This window comes from Myiozetetes cayanensis, unplaced genomic scaffold (assembly GCF_022539395.1).
Source record: "Myiozetetes cayanensis isolate MyiCay16 unplaced genomic scaffold, myiCay2020 scf5-8, whole genome shotgun sequence".
NCBI classification, from domain to species: Eukaryota; Metazoa; Chordata; class Aves; order Passeriformes; family Tyrannidae; genus Myiozetetes; species Myiozetetes cayanensis.
Window position 1 is genome coordinate 64,154,484 of NW_026087742.1, and position 18,359 is coordinate 64,172,842.

Below are 18,359 nucleotides of genomic sequence, written 5' to 3' on the forward strand. Positions count from 1 at the left end.
CTGCCAAATAATATGGCCCCCAGCTTGTTCCCTGATCCTGAATTTATATTTCATACATATTTGTGCCTTAATAGGTTCTCGTGGAAGCACTAAAATGGATGACACATTTGTATGCAGCATTCACTTCAGGGTCCAATCCACAATGGCAGACTGGATGAGAATGCAGCACATTTGATTTCTTCCATCCTGCAGTACTGAAAAGGATTTCAGCAGGTTTTCTAAGCTTAAGTACCTTTCCACTTTTTAAGCATCCATACCCTGATATGCAAACATCATTCTAGTTGTCTGTGACACAGTCCTCACACTATTTAATTAACTCTGAAAAGGTGTACATATAATCAATAATTGAATTGCAGGACAACGAGCCACTCTTTGCCACCAGATCTGGAGGGACTACAGAGTATCCCTGGACATATGCAACTAGCAGAGAGAGGGACAGAACCCTATCCCCATTCACTTTCACCACTTCTAAGGTGAGATCAGTATCTAGAGTTTTTAAACCACCATGTTGTGATGCAGTGGAGGAACAGTCACTCAATCAGATGCTGGTTCCAGTGACAAGCAAAAACTGTTTACATCACATGCCAGCTATGACAAGAAAGTCCTCTCCTGTCTGCCCCTACTGCCAGATGGCAGTCAGCAGAGCCAACTCCTACTGAAGCAACTTCCAAACAGTTGAGACTCAAAGAAATGAACAGTGTTGGTTAATACTGCCTACCCTGGTCTATGCAGGCTGTGATAGGATGTCTTAGCAATGTTAGAAATCTGTAGACAAGCACTTTTCGAAAAAATTCTGATTATATGTTTCAGAAAACCAGAAAATCCAATTTCCCAAGAACATGAGGATGGAAGGAAGCAGCTGAGAAGAGACTACAGTATATTTTCCTAGGGAAATTGGGATACAGTTTCAATGTGAAGATACAAATAAAATACATATATATATATAAAATACATAAAGTAAAAATTCATTATTCATTTTTAGTTGCAGCATACATGTGTATTATGCAGAGATAGGCACATTTTCTTGTAAAACAAAACATGGAATGCCACAGTATAAGTAAAACACACAGAGATCCAAACAAAAATACTGCTAGCTATATAAAAATTTACATGAAATTACATTAGAAATGTATTCTATTATAGGTTTCTTCACTTGTGTATCACTACTGGGTTTTGAGTTGTCTAATGGTAAAAAAGGAAATACTTGACTTATTAGACTGTCTTTAAGATACTGGATATGAAATTGTAAAGATTAAACAAAAACAAATACACAGAACATTGAGGATTTTACAGTAAAAGTGCTACACACCCAGGCAATTCCTCTCTAAATACACTCATGCATAACCTCTTATTTTCCAGATGGACAGAACTCCAAAACAACCTTATTTCAGTGTGCAGCACTGAAGAGAGAGTATATGAAAAAGACATAGAGAGTGGAACAGAATTAATTTAATATGTATTGGCATGATTAACAAAAGTGTGTAGTAAATTTAAAACCTAAACCGTGACCATAGCAGCACAAATGATTTCTAAAAAGAAGATAAGGATGTTTCTTGGTGTTCTGGATACATTTCAACATACTTTTTTTTTTCTAACTTAAATTCTACTTATGATCCAGCTGGGTATTGGATGAGATTAGTTCTGTGTATTGTGCATACTTTCACAGGCATTATAAACCCTGATTAATCAAAGTCTATGAAGTAATGAGAGACCTACAGAGAAAGAAAACTTTAGAAAATAAATACTGTAGATGATCAGGGTAGTTCTGCATGAATGTCCAACTGCTGTTGACAGCTCCTCTGTGTGTGGCAGCAGGGATGAATGTGATCCTACCATCCCATGTTTCTGTGAAACAGTGAAGTACTAGATCTCACAATTTTACCTTTATCTACAGAACAGTACTCCATTGCACAATATACATTTTTTCTTTTTTTGCTTTAGTTACCATTTGTAAGCTTATGATTTGTGACCTTTTTTGTGAAACCTTTCAAGTGATATTCTAGTTATCTTCTATTACACTTCATCTTTTTCTAAAGTTAAGCATATTCCATTTCCTCATTAATAACTTGTAAATGAAGAATTCTGTACAAAGCTCATTGTCATTCTCATTTTTTTTCCATAGTTAATAATTGAAGACTAGTCATATAACAAGGCCATCGCATGAAAAAGAATAAATGTATAGCAATATTGTTTGCAACCAAATATTTTAAGTCAAATGCAGAAATATCTAGAACCTGTCTTTCAAAGATGTTATGAAGTATTTTTGAAGAAGCTGATGTAAGCTACATGAAGTAATGAAGGTTGTCTGTACTATTTTAGCTAGGTATAAATGCAGGAATTTTCATATTAAAAAAAAAAAAAGTGAAAATCGCTTCATAAGCAGATGCAAATCCTAAATATCTCCTCTTGCCCTCAACCCCACCTTTTTATTTAATGTAGACATTTCCACCATAAAGGCACCTTTTTTTTTTCCTTATTGTTAGAGTGATTCAGTATTTAAACCCATAAAGAAGGGTAGGAATTCCACATTTATCATAAAAACATTTCTACATTTTTTTCCCCCTGTAAGACTTTCTGCTGATTTTGCTATTGCTAAAGCTGTTGCTGACGGGTGCTCTGATAATTTTGTTCAAGATTTAGAGATGCTGCTGTGAATAGGTGCAAAGTGATGACCTTGATCTAGTCATCTGCAACATTACATTTTGAACTGAAAAGACAGTTACTCAAGTGGAACGAATGTGACCTAAGCAGGTTACTGATGCAGATACCAAGAAGAATCTTTTGGTGTAATGAAAAAGCTATTGAGAACATGGTAGTAAAGGGTAGCAGTTCACTGCTCTGTAGTCAGACTGCAAGAAATTCCTTTTAACTCTCAAAAAAACTATAACATATAGACAAAAAGAATCTTACATTTTTTTGAGTGAAAATACTGTATTAAAATGTCACAAGGATTTTCCATAAAGTGATATGAAAAAAATCAGAAAACCCTTGGGAATATTCAATTTTTCTATATGATCAGAATTCTCTAAAACCAACACAAGCCTTTTCCACTAATACGTATATTTTTGAGTATCAGAAATGACAGCTTTTCCACAGTGATTTTAGGCAATATCTTTATTGTTGGGTGTTTTGTTTTATAATATACTGCTATGTTTTAATACATAAAACATTAATGGTTTATGTTTTAATCTAGTCTAAAACTTACAGAAGTTCCACTTACTAATGATTCATATCATGAACTATGCTAGTCTACCTTTACTAAACAACAAAACGTGTTCCTCTTCTTTAAAAACAGGCCTCTTCCCACTGTAACTTGTGCAAAACATGTGTTAACAATAAAGGGCAAGCTCTACATGTGGACAAAAGCAAATGCTAGGGGAACTACATATTTTGCAGTAGGGGTGTGCACCCAGTGGGGCTCCCACCAGTGGGGAGGGGATGATGATGACCTATACAAACTGTGAGAGAGGAAGTGCGTGTATCAGCATTTGTGTGTGTGTGTGTGTCTGTGTCTGTGTGAACACGTGTGTCTGTGACTAGAACTTCAGAGGATTTGCTCAAGAAGGATGTTCAGAAGTTTAAAGATGTTAATATTTTGGAAATGTCTGGTATTGCAGTTTATTTACTGCATGATTGATATTTATTCTAAACACATAGGTCATCTGATTGTCTTCAGTTCATTATGTATTATACTAAATCAATAAGCTACTTTGATCATGATTTGGTTTAAGTCGTATGAACTGAGCAGTTTGGAAATTGGACCAATTTCCCATTACCCCCAGCTTTCTTTTATTATTTTAATTATTTTATTATTATAGCTGTACAGATGCTCATCCACACTGCTTAGTTGTTAGCTCAGTTCCTGGGAGATTCTGTTTTGCTGCAATTACTCCCCTCTAAGGTAAACCTGCTGTAAAGGGTGCTATCCCTAACTTGCATGGATAGGAGCCAGATAATGCCCGTTGGGTTCTATATGGTGCCACCTGTAGTACAAAGAGATAATTGTGTTTGTTTTCCAGTTCAGAACGTTAAAAACAAGGTGAAAGCTCTGTAGAAGATTACTTGGATGTTCTTGTGCTTGAAAATACAGACTTTTTGAGCATTTCATAGAATTTGTCACAGAGATTAATGAAGTGGCTGAAGATGCAAGACAGAAGTTGGAGAACTGCACTGAAAGGTGCCACTATTTTTTTAGGACTGGCCATTGAGGGTGGTTCCAGAAGTGGTCTCCAGAATAAGATTTGGAATTTGCACTGGAAGAAACTATTTGGTTTATTCTACAGCCAATCCCAGTAGTAACAACCAGAAATCAAACTTTGGTGATCAGGAAGCATAACTTGGCTAGTGTATAGAAAAACATAATGTTTCTGATAGTATAGAAGTTCTCTAAAGCATCCATCTGCCAGGCATATGTCTTCTCCATATTGCACACAAGGTTTTCTTTTTTTTTTCTGTGCACTTTAATCAGTGATAAAATATCTGCACGCAAAATATCAGACAGTAGAGTAAGCAGCAAGGAAGTAATGACGAGGAACCGAGGGGTGTTCTAGGGAGAATAATCCCCCAAATACACCCATGATGCAGCAGCTTCTTGTGCTGTCTGCTTGACCCCATAGTTTGTACCAACAGCAGTGAATTCCAGATTGCCAAGGTGAAATTTATCTTGTGTGGGATAATTATGGTTCTTCTATTTGAAGCCATGTAGGCTTCAGAATAGATCACTTCAGGATCTTCACTTTATTTCAAATCATAACTGAATCAGCAGTGTCAGAAGATAACTAAAATGAAAAAAAAAAAAAGCCAGAAATTAAATTATATAAAATAAGTAGCAAAAAACTACCAGATGGTGTTAAAATCTGGATTTTTTTTTTTTTTCCTAGTCAGAAGTACTTTGACTGCTAGTTGGCCTATGAGACTGAATGTTCTGGAACATATTGAAAATCACAGTAGTGAAAAGAAGGAAATAATCATGTTAATACTTATAAGAACTAGATTAGGAGAGAATTTTAGTGTGATTTATAGGTTATCTCATTAGCGATTAGCCAGTGTATTTTATATTCCTCTGTTGAAGTAATTAACCAAGCTCTACTTTCACTCTACAATTACACCAATATGTTACAGAATCACAGAACACTTGAGGTTGAAGGGACCTCTGGAGGTCATCTGGTTTACCTTCTCTTATTTGGGCTAAACAGTCCCAGATCTCTCCACCTTTCTTCATAGGAGAGATGCTCCAGTCCTTTCATCATCTATCTGAGATACTATTAAAGGACTCACCAGTATTTCCAATGAGATCCGAGCAGGGTGCAGAAAATGTAATGATTTAATGTGAATTTAATGACTGAAGAGAAAAGGAATACAGAGGTATTTAAACCTGAATTGGAATAAAAATGCAAAACTAAAGAGAGAAAATCTGGTGAAGAACGATTTTAAGAGCTTTGCACAGAGAACATGCTGTGATCATATCTCTCCAATGTCCACAAGATCTTATCTTCACAATGTCCACATGGGTCTCTTGTTTTTAAGCCAGAAAGGACAATTTTGATCATTAGCTTGACTCTTTAATAGCAGAATTTAAGACAGTGAGACGGAAAGGTTGGTCTTCCGTACAGCTTCCTCCACTCCCTAGACCTGCTACCAGAGGTCAAATCTGTATGTGCAATTTTGGCATTTCCATGTATCTGAGCAATGGTTATGCAAACATTTGGTATAGGGGCAAAAGAATGGCAGATTGTTTCCTGCCTAGCTGCTTTCCAGCTGGATGGCCCTCAGATTATATTGGTTCCAGGGGTTGCTCCTCTTGAGGTGCAGGACTTTGCACTTCCCCATGTTGAACTTCCCAAGGTTAATTCCTGTTATTTCATTACGGTTTCTCTTTCCAGAATGTTTTGTTCCTAGATAAATATATATACATATATATTTCTTGAAACAGTTCATTTTGGTTTCAATGAATCAAACTAAAAATCATACTCTCTTTGCAGTTTACCAAGCATATATCAATGATGAACTTTTGGACTACATTAAAATGACTGAAAATATGATTTTCTGCAGTAGATAAAACTAATTTTCCCCAAATACATTGTCTTATTTTCTGTTTTAAAAAGTAGTCGATTTCTATTTTTTTATTTTCAAACAGGTAACTTAGTCTGTTTCATTTAAGAAATCTAAAAGGAAAAGCAAGTTTGAATGCACATTTGCAATACAGAGACTGAAAAATTCTGTTATCCATTCTGCATAGCCTGCCTGCCTCTTTGGCATTCTAATTTTCTCAAGAAAACTCACCACAATGACAGCCTCATAACTATGCTGTCTTAATGACTCCGATGAGAGATACTTCTCTGTGTTGCTGTTCCTGCTTATACACTCCATTATTCTTTTTGTATTTAGTCTTCCAGACAGTGTGAAAAAGGAAAACAGAGTTGGTTATTGGTACACAGTGTTGAGCTAAAGCTAATGGAATGTTACTAGTTTATTAGTTCATTTTACAATTAAGGTAAATTATACTGTAATTGTTTACCATTCCTAGCTATTAAATGTCTGAGAAAAAAAAGAATTACACCAACAAACATTTATGTTTTTAAAAAAATCCCTTAAATATGTAATTTTTTTGAAAAAAAAAATGAACTCCAGAAACTATAAGAAAGAACACTGAAATATATTATGTGGAAGTGACTAAACACAGAACCATAGAATCATTTTGGTTGAAAAAGACCTTTATGATTGAGTCCAACCTTTAACCCAGCACTGCTGAGTTCACCACTAAACCATGTCCCTCTGTGCCACATCTGCACACCTTTTAAATACCTCCAGGGATGGGGACTCAACCACTTCCCTGGTATCATGGGTTCAAGTGGCTGAATTTTTAGTAATAGGGGGTCACAGAAATAATTTCAGTAAGAAAGTACTAGAAGCTTTTGCTGTTCTATGAAAAAGCCAACGATAGCCAGTTCCAGGATGAACTTCCTACTACTAGCCAATGGTATTCACTTCTGTGATAACATATTTAAGAACACAGGAAGAGAAGGTTTGTTGCGCAGAAGAAATTCCAACTGGAGAGGACAGCAGAAGCGAACATGAGATAGCAATGTAAACTCCAAGGTCAGCGTAGCAGGAGGGGGGAGGAAGAGGCCAGAGGCCTCCTTCTCCCCTTCCAGCAGGGGAAAGACTGAAAGCCGAGCACCCTGCCACCTGTGGAAAACTGTTGAGGAACAGAGACCCCCCCTGCAGCTCATGAAGGAGCCCATGCCAGAGTAGAGGAGTGTGTGAGGAGGCTGTGACCCTGTGGGAAGCCTAGGATGAAACAGAGTCTTGATGGAGACCTGTGGCCCATGGAAAGAGAAACCTGTGCTGGAGCAAGTTGTCTCAGATAAGACTTGTGGGGGATCTATGCTAATGCAGCTCATTCGTGACCCAAGGGACATCAGACTATGGAAGAACTGTGGCATGAGGCATAGACCCACACCAGAGAGGTCTGTCGAGGATTGTCTCCCTTGGGAAGGGACCCCACAGAAAACATGGGAAGGACTCAAAGCCATTACCCCCTGTAACCGTGGTGATGGCCAGTGGTGAAGCAAGTTGTCCCCTTGCAGCCCATGGAGACCATCAAAGTGCAGAGAGAGAGAGAGACCTCTGCCTAATGGAAAATGGCCCCCCAGGACAGTGAACTGGGAAAAGTTCCTATCTAAGAGAGAGATTTTAACAGCAGCAGAAGCAGACACTTCCCCCCACCCCTTTCCCAGGGGGAGCAGAGAGAACATGTGTTTTAAGACTGTTTTATTCTTTTACTCTTTAGTTCCTATTTTGTTGGCAATAAATTTAGCTTTTAGATTAAGTTTGTTAACAATACATTTAAGTTTGATTCACTTTGAGTCTGTTTGCCTGTGAAAATTAATTAGTAAGCAAGTCTCCCAGTTTATATCTCTACTCGGGAATTCTCTAACTAATTTTTTTTCCCCTCTCCTCCAAGAAGAGCAGAGGGGGGAGGAGGGGGAAAAGCAGTTTTCAGTACGTGTTTAAAATCCGACCAAGGTCAAAACCACAACACCTGGGCAGCCTGTTCCAATGCTTGACAACTCTTTCAGTGCAGAAATTTTTCCTAATATCCAATCTAAATCTTCCCTGATGCAATTTGAAGTCATTTGCTCTCATCCTATCACTTGTTACTTCGGAAAAGACATTGACTGCCACCTTGCTACAACCTTGTTTCAGGTAGTTAGTTGTAGAGACTGCAAAGGTCTCTCTTGAGCCTCCTATTCTGCAGGCTAAACAAGCCCAAGACCCTTAGCTGCTCTTTCACATCACAACCATCTATCTCAGTAAAACTACTCACTTCTAATAGTTGAAATCAGAGGCATAATTTATCTTGGTTTATTGTCTTCCTGAGGTATTTCAAGGCATGATCCTTTAAAATAAACAAATGTCCTCATCGAAAACACAGGTGAAAACAAACTAGCACTAAAGGTAGAAGAAACTCATACGGAGGACTGGTGATGACAGATATGTGATGTTATCAGTAAAAGGAGTAGGATTGCAAAAGGGACCATTAGTTTCTTACTTGTCAGTTCTTTTGTGAACATCTACTTACACGATAAGTAACGACAGCATGTTCATGTTCCTGCTTGACAAGAGCTGCTCCTGGAGTCTGCTCTGTGGTGCCAGCTACTGGAACCAGTGAGCTCTTTAACTTCCAGCCACTGGGGGCCTCCTCATGAAAACCAGCTACTCCGGGACACAAGCATGAGTGAGGAGGGTAGCAGGGCTACGCTGGTGCTCAGGGGATCCACTAATGTGTGTGTGCTTGGGAAGTGTGGTGTGCTTCTGCCTCTGCCAGTCCAAAAGGAGGAGGGAGCATGGACAACTGTGCCTGTATCTGGTCTGAGTCCTAAATGCGGGGGCTGCTGAGAGCAGCACTTTGTGTAACTGTGTGACCAGCCTATTTGTATCCTCTGTGTATTTGTGTGTGTCTGTGCTTATCTGTCTCACACACACAATACAATAAAACCTATTTACAATAGGTTTTCCAACATTTCTTTCAATATCTAAAAAAAATGCGTATATGAGAATGAAAAATATAAAAGTAAAAATAAATAAGGTGTAACCGAAGTCTACTCTGAGAAATGTCTTTCTAGAAACAAGAAAGACGTTTGTCCCTTATTATTTCAACTTCTCCCTTATTATTCTAACTGCTAGCTAGTGAGAGAGCTAGGTTAGGACTCCTCACAATACATCAATCAGTATTCTGACATCAGTATAAGACTGCTTGATTACTGATACCAATCTCCTCTTGCCATATTTTCCTTCAAGAAAAATACAAGTATATTTTCCTGCTTATAATTTTCCATAGCACCACCTAACATAGACCATACACATCATGTACTATCACATGGCTTTTTCTCTGCATTTAGGATTCCAAGATGGCTGCAGGAAGTCAGTGTTTAATCATTCTTTAAAATTGCTATATGTCCACTTCTTACAATTACTCATTTATTTCAGTCTATCGTCCTCCTTTAAATGTGGATTTAGACAGCTTTTGCATGCTATTAGATGATTAAATCCTTGTTGTTTGCGTATTATCCAAATACAGAACTAATCCAAATTAGAGAAGTTAGTGTGACAATATTAATAGGTAAAGTGAATGGAACATTGTCAGAAGCATATACCCCCAATCTATTAATACATCTCATTTCATTAATGCAAACATATAGGGAAAGAGTGTTTCTTACATGCAACTCTGAAATTAAATTATTAAATAACCAAAGGTCTGTAGAAACAGAGGTTTTGTACAATTATAAAATAAAAATTACAAAATTATCCAACTTTGATCCTTTAAATTCTATCCATTTAGTACTATGCTGCATTAACTTTTCACATTATGTAAAATTCCAGTTGCTATTTCCTGGAGTTTAATTATCACTTCTTTTTTTATGGAAAGGAAGAGAAGTATAGATGAAATTTCAAAACAAACTTAGCATGCTAGGCTGCTTTTTATGTGATGAGCCACATAACCTTCAAACACTTTCATAATATTTGTACTTACACACTATTTTATATGTTAGTTAATAAACTGCTAATTTGTTTAGCTCATCCAGATCTTATATGTAACTGTTTCATATTTGCTAGCAAACACCAGGAAGCATTAAAAATACATCATTGTGAGTTGCAACCATCCAAGTCAGCATTTCAGTGAAGAATGTTGTGGGGGGAAAAATAAATTATTAATTATTGAGGAGACATAACAGAGTATCAGCATCATCTCACAGCCCAAATATTCAGGCTTACTTTATAAACTCAGTGACTCTTCAAAACAAGCAAACAGCACTCAGGTCTCCTGAACTGACATGTGGAAATAAGACCCATTGGGCATAAAAGCCAGTCAAGGGTCACAAGAGGGATGAGTTGAACAGGTGCAAGCTGAGACTGCACAGCTGCAGAACCTGAGTTACTGGGAATACATATTACATCAGCTGTAACAAAGGCTCCTACTGTGCAGATGCTGCTCTGCCATAACAGGCCCCCTCTCAGAGTAGTTTTTGTCTGCTGTAAATGTATAAAAGTTCTGGTTATCTTCAGTCAGAGTTTTCACCAACAGAGGGTTGAAGCTCTGTTACTGTGTCCTCTTATGCTGCTACAGAAAAAAACAGCTGAGCGTTGTCCAAATGCTTCTTGAACTGTGGCACGCTTGGTGCTGTGACCACTTCCCTAGCGAGCGTGTTCCCGTGCCCAACCACCATCTGTGAAAAACCTTTTCCTGATATGTAAGCGAAACCATTAGCATGAATATTCCTTGACTTGCTTGTCACACATCTCTTGATGCTGCCCATTTATTTTTCCCACATGCACAAATGTCATACATCCTTCTTATTGGTGTAACTTTATTGGAAAAGTATGCCATGTAATTTTGAAGATGATGTTGCCACAGCTATTTAGTGAAACAACTGCAATAACTACACCCTAGACACAAAGTTGTAAAATCCTGAGGATATAATGTAATACTTTTTTAAAGTACAGTTTATTTTATATCAGAACTAGTGTTTCTGAAGGCATGATCTTTACTCTAAATAGGGACATTAAAATTTAAGATACTGTGGAGTTGTCAGTGAATATCACAAAAAAAATAATAAAAGCCTTTCTTGAGTATGTAGGCTTATAACACAGTTAACTTTTAGTTCAAATATTTTATTTCATTCCATTCAAGAAATCAGTGGATTAGACTTCTTACCAGAAATGAAGGTACGTAATTGTAATTTTAAATCCCAACAAATAACAACAAAGTACTTTAACTAAAATTTCACTGCTTTCTAGTTTTCTTCATAGAAAAATAGGGACAATTTCATTTTCCATTATCTGTTGACGAAGTAGTAATCTAGTTTAAACTAGTTATCTAGGTTTTTTTCTCTAAATGACTGACAAATTTCTTCATTAGAAGACCATGAATCATCCATAATATTTCAGACAACTATTTAAGGATAGAATACACTGCATATCAAACTGCCTTTGTTCATTGGTTAAAAAAGCGTGAAAGAAGTATTTGACTTACTTATAGAGGAAACATAATTTCTAGAAATCTAAAACTAAGGTAAATTAACTTCATTCCAGTTTTTTTTGTTAATTTTTTTTTCTGAAAATTATAATAATTTTGCACAAAGAATGAATTAAAATCTCAGTTTCTCTTCTCTAACAGTATTATGCTTTTCCTTCAATATCAGTAGATTTTTATTAGAACAAAAGTCTTGGCAGCATTTCTTGACCGATTTAGACATTCCCGCACCAATCTTGGAACAGAAAGTTATTTCACCATTTTCCAATAAAGAAAATGCAAAGTACAACTTTTATAAAGCAACAAATATCCTTTAATACCTTTGTTGTTATCCATTCCTCCAACAGCATAAAGTGTCCCAACTGTAGATTTTCTAGGTTTAGTTCTTGGACTTTGCATGAGAGTTCTTCTCTCTGGTAAAAGATGATATTTCATGGCTTCCAGAATAAGCTTCTGACATTCTAGGTCATCTTTAAAAAGCACATGGTTTTCCAGGTCAGCCAATATCTGTGAATGACATGAAGGTGAATCAAAAATACTAGAAATTCCTAGAAAAGCAATACCATGCAATGAGAGAAGGTAGAATGGATGTCGTAAGTATATCACTTCATCTTAGAATATGTGGTTTTGCAGGCTTTTTTTTTCTTTTTTTTTTTTTGCAGCACAGGCAGAAAAGTAGGGACAGTTAACTGATTTTTAAAAGGCTTTAAGATCACTGTTTCACCAGCCCTTAAGACTACAATCTTACTAATCTCTTACTGGAGGCATTGAAGATAACTAAATGTTCTCTTGTAGGTTGACTTATTTTAATGGTTTCCAAAGTAACACTCAAAGGACCCAGAAAGCATCTCTTTGCAGGAACATCCTTTATTTCTAAAACCAAACCAAAACAATGCTCCCAAAAACGACAAAACAAAACATCAAAAACAACCAGTAAAAGAACTTGCTTGTGCAAGTTTTGAATCTGTTGTTTTGCCGTACTATTATCAAAATAAAGGACTAACAAGGCAGATAATGTAACTATTTTTACAATTGGCTTAAAAATGTAATCAACAGTTACCATAACAGATGCTCAGTGCATGCAGCTGAAAAACTATTATATTACATTTCCAAAGAAGGCTGTAATTTGTAAATGTTAAGTGTTGGATTCATCTGTCTGCATGTACAAATCTACCAGCTTTTGAGATGTTATAGATCACCCCATAAGTTTTCAAGATCCCACTGAACTAAGCAACCTGGGCTAACCTCACAGCTGACCTATCTTTGAGCAGGGGTCTGGACTACAGACCTCCTGAGGTCTAGTCCTACCTGAATGAATCTGTGATCTCACTAATGTCATGCCAGAGGAGTGCAGTGCTTATGAAGATTTTCGGCCGTATCTGCCAGACCCATGGAAATATCTCAGATCCACTAAAGCATCCAAATTCAATCAAACTCTCAAAATTTACATTTAGGCAGTTGAGTATTACATCTACATGCTGATCCCTATATTCCACTGACCATCAAATCAGAACAGGTTTTAACTGCATGTGACAGTATATCTGTACAGTGTGGTAAATTTTTAGACCTCATAGAACATCTGACTGTGACACTAAATAATTTTCAGAGAAGCAGTTGAAGGTCAGGAAGCAGGAGAATTTAGTTCCAGAAGTTTGAGGATGTATCTCCTCCCAGACACTTATATTCAAACATATGCAAAATGTATTGCAGTTGCCTAAACACAGAAAGCTAATTGCTTGTAAGAACTCTCAACTATTTCATCCTGGCTTCAATGGCTGCTGAGGAACGTCATGTCCTTTGTCAATATGTCAGCCTTTTGCAGATTTTTTCTCTGACATCTAAAATATTAATAGCTTGCAAATGTAGACAGTTGTGTCTTGCTTCTGATTTTAAGTGTCTGTGACGTGATGAGTTTATTCAAGTTCAGAGAAAGGCAATACAGGCTCCAGTATCTCAATTGATGATCCAGAACTCTTTTTCAAGGCTGATGACCTAACAGTTTATAGATATGCTTAAATTGCTTAATAGATATGCTTAAACAAATAAGTTAAGAGAAGTGAACAGAGAAGCTCATCTAGCCTAGATAAAAGATGTCTCCAACTGTGGCCATATGTCAATGTCTAGGCAGCAAACCATAAAATTATTTTCAAATATATGGTAATTCCCCTTAACATTCACCCAATGTCTGACTTTCAAATCAGGCACATTCTGAGGTGGATGTCTTTTCTGTGCAATCGGTAATTCTCAGGGACCTTATCTTCCGTTAAGTAGTTCAATCTTTCTTTTGGCTCATGTAAATGTGTTGCATCCACAATGCACCCAGCCCATTACTCACTGCATATGAAGGTTTACCTCCCTCCTTTTGTTTCAAACCTGGCTCTTGTTGCTTTGTTTGCTTTCACTTAATTTGTTTCATACATTTCTTTCTTTCAGTACCCCCTGATTCTTCTGTTGAAAGAGAAAATGCATCCCTTTCTGTTGAAAGAGAAAATTCTTCTGTTGAAAGAGAAAATACTAAGTTTCTTAGAATATTCTAGACTTCTGTTGTACTTTCTTTTAGTCAAGTATTTTCTAGACTAAGAAGCCTCAGGTTCTTTGGTTATTAGTTATATGAAAGAAGATTTATATCTTCTATCACCTTTGCTGGCTTTTATTGAACCTTTCAGTTTTGTTGGATTCTTTTTGTGAACGCATCAGAACTGCCCACATTATTAACCATGAACTTTTGCGGTGGCAAAATGATGTGCTCTGTTTTGTTATCTTTTACTTTGTCTTTTCTAATAGCTTTCAACTTTTGATTTTGAATTTTTGACCACTGCAGATCTACTGACTACAAAGTCAGATGCTAACTTTTCCAGAAATTCCTATTTCAGAGACCCAAAATTTTACTTCTGAAAGAAAGTGGTCAATCCAGAACCTTGGTTTTGAATTTGAACTTAATGTTTGGCTTTTTTATCCCAGTTATTGCTTGTTCTCCAGGCAGGTAATATTAAATTTGTAAATTAATTTGTAAATTTAATGTAAATTACAATAAAATTGTAAAAATGCAATAGTTATTAGGAATTCCAAAGGGTTTAAATTCTAGGGATTTAAATTCTACTCACATCTTGAGTAGAATTGAGTAGGCCATGAGGAAGTCAGTGAAATTTCTTGTATGTGGAAGTTTGATTCCATTATTAAACTACAGAACTAACTCTCATCTAAGTTGAGGAGAATATGTATTGTAGTGGGAGATTGGGAATTTCATTCTTTTATGTTCTAATACAAATTCCAGAAGCTATAGTTAAACATATTAAAGGATTTTTAAAAAATATTTTTCATTTAAATAAAGCTGGCTATCCAAATTACCAAGACTATGAGGTGTCCTCCATGGGTTAGTCATGAGTGAGAAAACTTGTGATGGTTTGAGTCACATTAATGTTCAGTGACATGCTTAAAAAAAATTGATGAAATACAGTTGACATTATTAAAGCATTAGCATCTAGTTAGCAAGATCTGTAGTTTTAAGCTTTCTATTGTGTATTGAAAATCTCTGGCACATTTCAGATGACAGTATGCGTCATGTTTCATTCTGCCCAACTTCCTTAGTATCTGCTACCATAAAATATCCATATATCCATATAATAAAAAAGAAAAAATGCTGAGGCATAAAAAAGATGGAAGACTTAAAAAGAAAGTAGAAGACAATGCAAAAAGATACAAAGCGACCGCACCACAAAGTAATTGAATTAGTTTTAGGGAGGAGGAATAAGACTAAAAGTGTGATAATTTAGCATAGCAATACACAAAGCTCCTAGGTTCATAGAATTCACATTGGGAAGCATTTATTGACACCTAGAGAGGTTGTTCATGCCCCTGGCATGCCAATGCTTAAGAGGTATTTGAACAACACCTTTAGTTACTTGCTTTACCTTTTGGTCAGCCTTGAAGTGGTCAGTCAGTTGGACTAGAGGATATCTGTAGGTCACTTGTCCAGCTGAACTATTCTATTCTATTCTGTTCTGTTCTACTCTCTTGCAGAGGGAACAGGTAATACAAAGGAAACCATGGGTTTGCAAACCATTACTTCGCACAAGGACTGAATAAATATTAAACTTAAATCTCTTCACTGTAGTAATCCTAATATTTATGCTTTGTCCTTAGATGTGAAAGCAAATAATCCAATGAATATATGCTATTTCACAAATGTATAATTAAGAAGGCTAAACCAAATATTTTTTTGTTTTTCGGTCACTAAACTTATGGTCTAAACACAATGGTGTTGTTTTATCAGTTAAGATACAAGAATGTTAAAAGAATGAAAATATGAAAACATAAGACAGCTATGTTCTTTGATAATATATTTTCAGAAAACATCACTGAATGTCGTCCAGGTTAATAGTTTTATTAAAATGTTTTCAAACAGATTATGCATCTACTACAAATGATCCCTTGATCATGAAAGCAAAAATAAATGTAAGAAAGAAAATAGACAGATGAGATACAAAGGCATTGAAAATATCAATATATTTTGAGGAATTCAAATATCTTTCAGGATCTCTGAATAAATTGCTGTCAAAGTACCAAGCCTGGATTAATGTATCAACAAATGAAAGCATAAGGCTGAAGTTTCTTCTCCCAATCAATAATAAATGGCTCATATGCTTTCTTTCATTTAGGTAGATTAGATTTTTGAAAACTGTCATATCAACTTTCTCTGTCTTGTGAACCAAGCACTTTTCTCATCTTACATGGAAAATGAGATACATAAGTCTCTCCACATATTTGTCCTCCAAAACTGTATTTGCTATTATTTTCTTATAAAACAACAGTATATATCATATTCATTTTTATAAATGTGCAAGACTACTATATTAAGAAACTAAAAAAAAAAAAAAATCTTTGAAACAGCAGCACTGACTGGAAAAACATGGAAAATATTGAGATTGGTTAATATGAATTCAGTCTCAGAGAAATGTTACAGAAAAGAAGTGAAATTGGATCTGCTGCTCCTTTAAATTTGTCACAAGTTCCATTCTAGCTTCTTCCTAGCATATACACATCACTTAAACTAATTTGTTTCTACTGATCTATATACCCCAAGGCCATATACATTTGACCACAGAAATTCATTAAGAGGAAGTCAATATTGTATACAAAATTATCATATATTGTAGTCTTACTCCTTAGAAACACACTTGCCTGCATCTAGTTTTCAGATAATTTTAACAAGAAAAAGTATCCTTTGGAAAATGAAATCACTAAACAGGCCTTAATCTTGTGATAAAATTAAAACAATATGTACTTCCATCTATAATTTGAGTGTTTTGAGGCTGAAGGCTCAAGGCACTGCGTTGTCAAGAGTTTTGTTAAAACAGTATGAGACACAGATAGAACATAAATAGACACATTCAAAAAAAAAAAAAATGCAGACATGTTTGTGTTCCTGGATAGCGACATTTTTAAGAGGGGTCACTACACATGGTTGAGGTTAACAGCTTGATATAAATGTTTGCAAATAAATTCCACATAAAGTAAATTATACTTGAAAATATTCTTTACTGTTATATCAACATTTTTTTTTACAAGAAAGTGGCCAGCTCCCAGTCTGCTACTCTTAATCAAACAAGCAGTCACTGAGAATTTTATCAACAAGTGCTTTCAAATGCCTCTGATCTAACATAAACGATCTTCACATTTAATTTCATGACATTAAATATCAAGATTCTATTCTCTTCCCTCATAGCTTGTGTTTTCACACTGACTGTAATGGCATTATATAAAATATAGCATTTTTATATGTTTTTACGCTTAATTTTAATGAGCTAGAGTCAGTACAAGAACAGTAGAATAATCACAGGATTTTTTTTCAGTATTCCTTAATCTAAATTGAGTATCAAGAAAATTGAGTCTATGTTTAGCGTCCAATTAATTTTCAGATTTATTAACCTTACCTAGCATGTAGAGGAAAACACAATCCTCAGGAAGGTATTTAAGCTATTATTTTTAACAACTTTCCAACGAGTGTATTCTTATTATCTTGTCACCCATTATATCAATGGAAGGGCTGTGAAACTTCTGATTATCAAGAAATTAAAAGCAAGCATTTTGTTTGCTAGAAGGTGAAAAGGTAACAGCAGTCGAGGAGAAGGCTGAGGTAGATAACAAGTTTTTTGCCTCAGTCTTGAATGGCAACCTCTCTTCCCATGCCTCTCAAGTGGATGGACAGTGGGATGAGGACTGGGGGAGGAAAATCTCTGCCATTTTAAGCAAAGATCAGGTTCATGACCACCTGAGGAACCTGAATGTGAACAAGTCTATTAGATCCAAAGAAATGCAGCTCAGAGTCCTGAAGAAGTGGACTACATCAGTACTGGCTGATGTAGTTGCCAAGCCACTTTCTGCAATATTTGAAAAGTCATGGCAGTCAGGGGAAGTCCCAGGGAACTGGAAAAAGGGAAACATCTTTAAAAAGGGAAGAAAGGATGACACTGGGAACTAAACCTGACAGTCTCACCTCTGTGCCTAGAACAGATCCTCCTAGAAACTATGCTAAGAAACATGGAGGACAGAGAGGTGATTTGAGACAGCCAGCACAGCTTCACCAAGGGAAAATCCCGTAGGACCAACCTATTGGCCTTCTTTGATGGAGTAACAACATCAGTGGATAAGGGAAGACCTACAGATGTCATTTATATGGACTTCTGTAAAGCCTTTGATATGGTCCCCCAAAACATCCTTCTCTTCAAATTGGAGAGATGGATTTGATGTGTGGATTGTTAGGCAGATTAGGAACTGCTTGGATGGTTGCATCCAGAGGGTAGATGTCAAAGGCTCAGTGGGC

General features: G+C 36.2%; 1 protein-coding gene across 1 annotated transcript in view; it reads right to left on the reverse strand.

The window, feature by feature from the left end:
- The window catches only part of KLHL1 (kelch like family member 1), a 201,434-nt gene that overhangs the window by 42,555 nt on the left and 140,520 nt on the right, over window positions 1–18,359 (reverse strand). Inside the window, exon 6 of the mRNA XM_050331657.1 lies at window positions 11,857–12,043. Coding sequence (XP_050187614.1) covers window positions 11,857–12,043 — 187 coding nt within the window. The remainder of the gene's footprint in view (window positions 1–11,856; window positions 12,044–18,359) is intronic.